Source organism: Caloenas nicobarica, chromosome 8, assembly GCF_036013445.1.
Source record: "Caloenas nicobarica isolate bCalNic1 chromosome 8, bCalNic1.hap1, whole genome shotgun sequence".
Lineage (NCBI taxonomy): Eukaryota > Metazoa > Chordata > Aves > Columbiformes > Columbidae > Caloenas > Caloenas nicobarica.
Window position 1 is genome coordinate 21,029,539 of NC_088252.1, and position 7,959 is coordinate 21,037,497.

General features: G+C 64.7%; 1 protein-coding gene across 1 annotated transcript; it reads left to right on the forward strand.

Annotated features, from left to right (window-relative positions):
- The first annotated feature begins 385 nt into the window (after positions 1-385).
- On the forward strand, positions 386-3,123 carry LOC135991486 (mitochondrial ubiquitin ligase activator of nfkb 1-A-like). The gene is made up of 5 exons (XM_065640171.1): positions 386-436; positions 846-985; positions 1,243-1,330; positions 1,412-1,532; positions 1,706-3,123. Exons 2-5 carry the CDS (start codon positions 869-871, stop codon positions 2,394-2,396), a joined length of 1,017 nt encoding a protein of 338 aa, XP_065496243.1. The 5' UTR covers positions 386-436; positions 846-868; the 3' UTR covers positions 2,397-3,123.
- The last annotated feature ends 4,836 nt before the right edge of the window (positions 3,124-7,959 follow it).

The following is a 7,959-nucleotide window of genomic DNA, read 5'->3' on the forward strand; positions in this document are numbered from 1 at the left end:
ACGGCCACCCAAGGGGTCCCATTGTCCCCCAGGCGGGGGTGACACCGCGGGCGACCCCCATCCAGCCCCGGGGCTGGGCCGTGGCCGAGCCCCCTCCGCAGAGCGCCTGGCGCCTGCCCTGGCCCGGCCCGCTCCCCGCCCCGCTGCCCCGGCCCCGCACCGGGCTCCCCGACACCCCCGCCCTGCACCGGCACCGGCGGACACGGGGAGCGCGCAAAGGCCGCCGGGAGTTGTAGTCCCGTGCGTTGCGGACGCAGGGCCCGACGGGAGCTGTAGTTCGGCGCGAGGGACGCTGGGGGCTGTAGTTCCGGGCGCCGCTCGCCCGGCCGCCGCCCCGCGGAGCCCAAACTACATTTCCCAGCAGGCAGCGCGGCGGGGCCAGGGTCCGGGCCTGGGCGCCTCCGGCCGCGGGGGGCAGGGGGGCAGCGGGGCCGCGGTGAGCGGAGCGGCGGGGCCGGGGCTGGGGCCGAGCCGGGTGCTGGAGCCGGGCCAGAGCTGGGGTGATGGGCCCGGACTGGGGGTGCTGGGCCCGAACCGGGGGTGCCGGGCCCAGGCGGGACCTGGGCGCAAGGCCCGGGCTGGGTCACGGGCGCTGGGCCGAGGCCCGGTCCTGGGCGCAGGGCAAGACGGGCGCCTCTGGACCCCGGCTGGGCACGGGGTGCTGGGTCGGGCCGGGGCTGCTGGGCAGCAGTGGGTGCTGGAGCTGAACTGCTCCAGTCGGGGCCACGAGCGGGCTTGGCCCTAGGGCGCCAGCGCCCTGGGAACAGGGGCAGTGGGGTGTCCCTGCCCTGGGGACAGGGGTGCTGGGTCATCCCTGCCCCTGGGCCAACACGCTTACCTTGCAGGCGTGCCGCCCGAGCCTGGCACCATGGATGCACCGCCCATCACTCCTGGGGAGCTGCTGTGTCTGGGTTCCAGCCTCGCCTTCTCCGGCCTCTTCTACTACCTGTACAGGAAGAAAGCCAGAGTTGTGGCACAGATACAGGTAGCCCTGTCCCTCAGGTGCTCCCTCCTGCCCACTGTCCCTTCCCTGCTGCCCTACAGTGCCCGGCCCAGAGCCTTTGATTTGGGTGCACCTCACTGATGACTGCGGCCTGCTGCATCCTCTGCCAGTGTCACGATGCCCAAGACCAAGCAGGTCATATCCTGCCAGAGATCCCCACAAAGCCATGTGTGACCCACTCTCTGCCTGTCAGCCCATCTGCCCCTCCCCATGTTCATACTCAGCCCCTGCTCTTCCAGGAGGCCCCAAAGCTCCACGTTGATGATGATTTACCAGCACTGGTGTCTGCAGCTGATGCGAGGTGCCTACCTTATGTTGCCCTGGAAGGTAAGGAGACCCTGTAGCCCCACACTGAGGACAGGAGCTGGGCTCTCATCCTTTGGCTGTGATGCATCCCTTGGCCCTTAGGCATAGTGCTGCCCGCCAAGGCTGCGCTGACCAGCCATTACCATGAGGGGCTGCAGGGCGTGATCCAGAAACTGCTGCTGAAAGAGCATCGGCTGATCTGGAACAGCTTGGCCCGGAGCTGGTGAGCAATGGGAGGGGACACCAAGGGTGGGCTTGCAGCAGTGGGTCCAGACCCCCATCACCTGGGGCTATTTGAGAGGCAGAAAGTGGCTCGGTTAAAGTCTCTGGTCCCTACCCTTGGCTCAGAGTTCCTCCACGTTGTCCACATCCCAGCACTGCGCTCTTTGCTTGCAGGAGCGAGAGCGAGCGCGTGCTCTCGGAGCAGGTCTACACCGTCCCCTTCTTGCTGGCCTCACCGGACACCGAGGCAGTGACACAGGTGAGCGTGGAGAGCCCACTCCGAGCCGTCTGCCTGCCGCTGGAGACTGTGTATGAGCGGTTCCAGCAGCCGGCCCACGGCTTCCGTGACCTGCTGGGCCAGTACCTGAGCGGGGAGAAGCCCAAGGGCATCCTGGAGACGGAGGAAATGTTGCGAGTGGGGGCCGGGCTGACGGGCATCGGGGAGCTGGCCCTCCACCCCGACGGCTCCCTGCACCTCCAGCCACCGGCCCGGGGGGGCGAGTATTTCCTGAGCCTGGGGGACTGGCAGACAGTGCTGGCAGAGCTGGAGTCGGTCAGCGGGCTCTGGAAAGGAGTGGCCATGCTGTGTGCCGCGGCAGGCCTGGCCGTCCTCCTGCACGCCCTGTGCCGTGCTTACCGCCGCGCCCGCCTCAAGCAGGAGGACAAGGAGCCGGACAGTGAGGAGATAGGGGACGGGGGGCCCGAGGATTCCTGCGTGATCTGCCTGACGCGGCCCCGCGAGTGTGTCCTCTTGGGCTGTGGCCACATCTGCTGCTGCTTCCGCTGCTTCCAGGCCTTGCCAGCCCGCCTCTGCCCCATCTGCCGGGGGCCCATCGACCGCGTGGTGCCCCTCTACCAGGCCTGAGAGCACCTGAGGGAGGGGGGGGCTCCAGGGAGGGGCAGCGTGAACAGAGCCAAGCCTAGAGCCTGCAGAAATCTCAGCTGTCCCACTGCAGCCAAGTGGTTCCTGTTAAGAGGGACTAAGGTCATTGTGTGCCCCCCGTCTGTTTTGAGGCGGGGAGGGCAGAGTTACAGCCTTGTGACCCTCACTTTGTCTGCCAGAGGGATCCCCCACGTCGAACACGAAGGTTTGGGGGAAATGTACTCAGCGCCTGAGCCACAGAGCTGAGTCCCCAGCCCCACATGGGGGTGTTCCCCGTGCCCCCTTCCCAGACCTGACCCCCTCAAAGCCAGGCAGGAGTTTTCCCGTGTTCGGCTTCTCCAGTGCATGACATTGTCCATGGGGAGGGTGGTGTGAGCAAGACCAGGGCTGGCAGGACACAGCCCCCACCAAGTCACCACAGTGGCACATCTTGATGCCACCATTGTCCTCCCTTCCCCGAACCGTGTGCCTGAAGCCACTGCCCAAACTGTGCAGGAGCGCCTGGGGGCTGGCAGTGATGAAGGGTGTCACTTTACCAGCTGCTCTGCCACCCAGGGAAGGGGACAATGTGCCTCCGTCCCTCTCTGTAGGGTCCCCCTCTCCTCCTGAAGCTGAGGGGGCAGCCCTGGGGTCCCCACTGCACCCAGCTTTCCTGCCCAGGAGCAGCTTGCGGTGGTGTGTGAGCGATAAAGCCAAGGAGCAGAGCTCAGCCTCGCCTCTTCCTTCGTGCCGGGAAGTTGGGGGGATGCACTGGCAGCGGAGGCTCTCCCCAGTGGGGTGGGGGGCAGCGCCACCTCCCTCTCCACCCAGGGAGGCCCGGGTGCACACTCACAGGTGGGCGGTGGGCTGGGGAACCCCATGCAGGGGGCATCTGCTTAGGATACAACCCCAAATGATGGGGAAATGGGACTGTTGCCAAGAAGATTGCACTTCTCCAGTCTCCATGGCAACCGCTCTCCTGGACCGCTCCACATCACTGCCTGGCTGCTGTTGCCCAGGCAACCCACGGGCTCTCCCGACTCCTGCAGCTTTGGGGCACCCAGGATTTGGGGGGTGGGGGCGGGGGGCAGTGCTGATGGGTCTCTGGCAGCCAGACAGCAGCATCGGGGTTGGGGGGGGGATGATGTGCCCTCTCCCTGGCACAGCAGCCCCTGTCACTGCCAGTCTGGGGCTGGGAGTTGGTTGGGGCAAATGTGCGCCTGTGGTTCTTCCCTCAGGGCCCGCAGCCAGCTGTGGTGCCCCAGAGCACCCAGCAAAACCTCCTGGGATCCTCCTGCATTTTTAGGATGGGGGGTTCCCTTCACCCACCCCCAGTATCTCAGCCTGGCCTCTTCCCCAAGCCAGCATGATGACAGCCAAGCTGCAGAGTGAGCGGTGGGGCCTGGTTGCCCCCCCCCGGAGCCAGGCATCCCCCCCACAGCAGGAGGGATTTCGGGAAGGAGATAAATACCAGATGGAAGAGGGCTGGGCTGCCAGGAACACACTCCCCGCATGCCAAGAGCTGCTGGCGCGAGTGGGCGCGTGGGCTGGGGGTGCCTATGCTCCCCAAGACTGCTCACCTCATTCATTGGGGCCTGGCAGCCAGCTGGGGACAGGGATAGCTGCAGAGGGACCTGCAGCCACCCACTCCCCCCTGTCCCCACATGTGCTGGGGGTGCCTGGGGCAGGGGACACATCCCCTGTGCTGGAGGAACATGGGGAGGGTGCCACCATGAGCTAGGGCACAGCCCCCCGCTTTGGGTCTCTGCCACCCCTGGGAGGCCACCAGCCCCACGGTGGCCTGAGCACACAGTCCCCACCAAGCAGCCCTGTCTGGCAGGGCTTGGGGCAGCAGCGTGACTCAACTGCTCAGCTCAGCACCAGCCAGAGCCTCGCTGCGCCAAAACCGCCCGGCACAGGGGCTGCCCGGCCATGCCGCAGCGCCTGTGCCCCCAGATGAACCCGCTCTGTCCCCCGCCCAGGGAATTTTGGTCCGGCGCAGGATAGCAGGGAGCTCAGAACGTGCAGGCTGAACCCTGCCCAGCCTCCCTCCCCACCATGCAGGGCCCAAGGGGGACCCAGGCATCCTGCAGCTGCCCCCACTGCCCCCCTATCCCTGCCAGGTGCCAGCCCATGGCCCCCACCTGCACCCCCCAGGGCTGCCAACCCACTCCTGCCTGCCTCCCTGTCTGTTGTCATGGTGACCAGAGATGTGGTGACAGATGAGGATGGAGCCTCACACCCCAGCAGGGCTGTTCCCACCCCCCCCGCCCAGGGTCAGCCTCCCCCACCCTCCTGCTCCCCTGGGCTCCAGGTTTGCGCAGGGGACCCTCCGTGAAGCCCCTGCCCCGGGCAGCACGCTGAGGGTGCCCCATCTGCTCAGATGCAGCCATGGCATCGCAGCTGTGCCCTGGGCAGCTTGTGCGAGGGATGGGGACGCTGCCATTCCCCTTCCATCTGCTCAGACTTACAATCTGAGCCCCTTGGGAGCACCCTCTTCCCAAAGCCAGGCTGTGTGCCAAGACAAACTCATCTCACCAGTGACAACCTGCTGGCTGGCCCCCTTCTTCCTGCAAAGGCTTCAGCCTTTCCTCCCTGGGAAAGGTGCTTTCCCTCCCAGGAGGGCTTTTTGGCCTCATCTTCCCCCATCACCAGCTGCGGGGACCACGCTGCTGTCCCACACTTGCCCTGGGCTCCCCCCCAGCACCACTGCCAAGTGCAGTGCCAGCAACAGGTGCTCGACGAGTCCCCCCTGGGCCGCGGCTGCCACCACCACGGAGCAGAAGTGCCATTTCACATTTCTTGGCAGGGCTGGAAACAGCGCAGATGGAGGCACTAGAGCCGACCTCCAGGCACGCCTCCATAGCCCCCAGCCCTGTGGGGCCAGCCCCGGTGTCCCCAGCCCTGGGTGACAGCACTGATGGGCTCTCAGACCTGCACCAGAGAAAGGCCTGGGTCTGGTGGCCGATGGCCCCTGCCTCCTCTGAGGCCCTTGTCATCCAGCTGCTGCCTGCCAAGGCCACCAACCCTGTCCCTGCCAGGCCTTGGGGACCACCAGGTGCTCCCACCCAGCCCAGCTCTTGCTGCCCAGGGCTCCCAGCACAGCCTGAGCAGGACGCATCCCACCACAAGCTGCTTGCGCACAAGGGTGTTTCTCCACCGTAAAACCACTTGAAGCACCAGTGACCACAGGGAAATCCTTCATGTCCATCAAAGCACCCAGAGCCTGCACCTGAATCCCCACCAAGGGAGCAGGGGTCAGGGGCAGCCTCCATCAGTGGGGCTGAGTGATGGCAGGCACGGGTGGGCTCCCGGATCATCACCTGTGGCCAGGTGACGCAACGTGATCGCCATCACCAGCCCCAGTGTGGCCGGGAGCCTGGCTGTGTGCCCTCTGGCTGGCCCCATATCCACCCTGGGCGGGGGTCACAGCCGGCCTCCAGCCCTTGCATGACCTGCAAGGTGTCCCGGGTTTAAGGAAGCAGGGCAGGAAGAGCCACCTGCTTCCCACTCCCACGGCTCCTTCTTCCCGCTGGAGCAGGCTTTGTGTCGGACAAAAGGCTGCAAAGGAAGCGAGAAAGGAGATTACGTGGCTGCGAAAAGGCGGATAACGAAGGTGGGATGAGAGCCAAGGGAAGGAGGGCCTGCGGTCCAGCTCACCATGGGAAGATGCAACATGCACTGGCAGGGGATGGGGGGATGCCTCCTGCACCCCTATGCTCACACACCCACATTCAGGTCCCTGGTACCTCCTCCCCTCTCCCACAGGGGTGCACAACCAGCAGCATCCTTGGGGAGCCAGAGCTGTCCCAAGGAGATGCAGTGCTCAGAGCCACAGCGCTGCCCTGTCGCACCTACAGCCCACTGTGCTAGCACGAATCCAGCCGTCCTCCTGCCTGGGCCGGGTGGAGTGTCCCTCCCACACCCCCAAGCCTCAGCCAGCCCCACAGAGCTCCCCCACCCCCAAGCAGCTCCCCTGGGTGCAAGGCACCATACAGATGCGGGATAAGTGGGGCCATTCCCAGGGTGACCCCTCTCCAACCTCTCCCTGGGCTGGAAACCTCTCCTGGAGTGCAGCACCAGCCCTGCTCACATCCCACACAGCCCATCTGCTCCTCTTCTCACTCACCCCCAGCCCCACGTGTGCCACGGCCTGCCTGTCCCTGCCCACGGGCAGTGGCACGTGGGCTCAGCAACGGGAAAAGCAGGGCACATCTCAGCGTGGGCCTCTCGCCTATTTTCCCAGGCACTTTTTGTAGGAGCAAAAGCCATCACATGAAAAAGTTCAAGCTGGTTCTCCAGCAAAGGCAGGAATAACTGCACTGCCTTGCCAGCAGAGAGCAGGCACCGCTGCCCTGTCCCTCCCCATCCCTGCTCTGGAAGGGGACAGTGGGGACCAGTGCTCTGCAGAGCCCAGCACAAAGGGAAAAGCAAGGCTGAGCCTTTCCAAAATAGAAGTACCTGCCCTCTCGCATGGCCCAGTTGGGCTGATGCTCTTCTGCAGCACCTTTCAACAGGATCTCAGGCCATGGAGATGCTGCCATGGCGAGATGGACCACAGGGCTGACTGTAAAGCCCCACTCATGTTCTCTCAAGATGTGTACAAGGAGATTATCATGGTGTGGGGCTGGCAAAGGCTGCTGCCGCACGGGGCTCTGGCTTTGCTAAACCCAGCACACTCACATGAGCAGTGGGGCCTGGATGTGAGGGAGCAGCAGGAACAGGGCTTCCCTGTGTCAGGGTGGGTCTCACCAGCCATCATTGTCACTGCTGCCATCATCATCAGTCATTTTGAAAGCCAAGGCTGGACCCACAGCTCATGTAACAAGCAGCACCCCCAGCCTTGGCTTAAATAGCACCCCAGCCCCAGGTGATTGGGAAGGGGGTTCCCAGGTGAAGACACTCAGGGCCATTAATGCCAATTAGTACAATCAGTGCTCTGACAGTGGAGAATGTAGGAGGAAAGGGCCAGTGTGCCTCTGGGGGCAGGGCTGTGTGGAAGGGACACAAATGGGGCTCTGGGGAGTCACTGAGGTCACTCTTGTAGGTCTCTCCTCACTGACCCATGGCAGGTTCACCTTGTCTGCAGAAAGCTCCCAGGGAAGAACCAAATCACAGGGCAAGGAGCATCCTGGGGCACGGCCCCTACGTAGCCGTGTTCACAGGCACCTGAAGAATCACATGTGCCCCTCACAGCCCCACAAATACACACAAAGGGGCACACGCATACATATGCATGCACACGTGTGTGCAGGGACCCACACATGGGGGACCAAGGGGACTGGCAGGGGCTGGGCAGGACTCGCGTGGCTCCAAGGGGGGAACCCAACACTGGGGGGGCTGTGGGAGGGGATGCCTGGATGGATGTTGGGCAAGGGTCATAACTGGGGGGCTGGGGGCAGCCTGGCTGGGGAGACTTGGGGTGGGAGCTGGGATGGGTTCTGGGGGGCTTGAGCTTGCCAGGCTGCAGGAGACTGGGAGCTGGGCTGGGGATGCTTGGGGTGGTCTGGGGCACCAGAGTAGGGTGGGGGGGTGGGTTTCTTTGGCATCACCTCAGTGTGCTGAA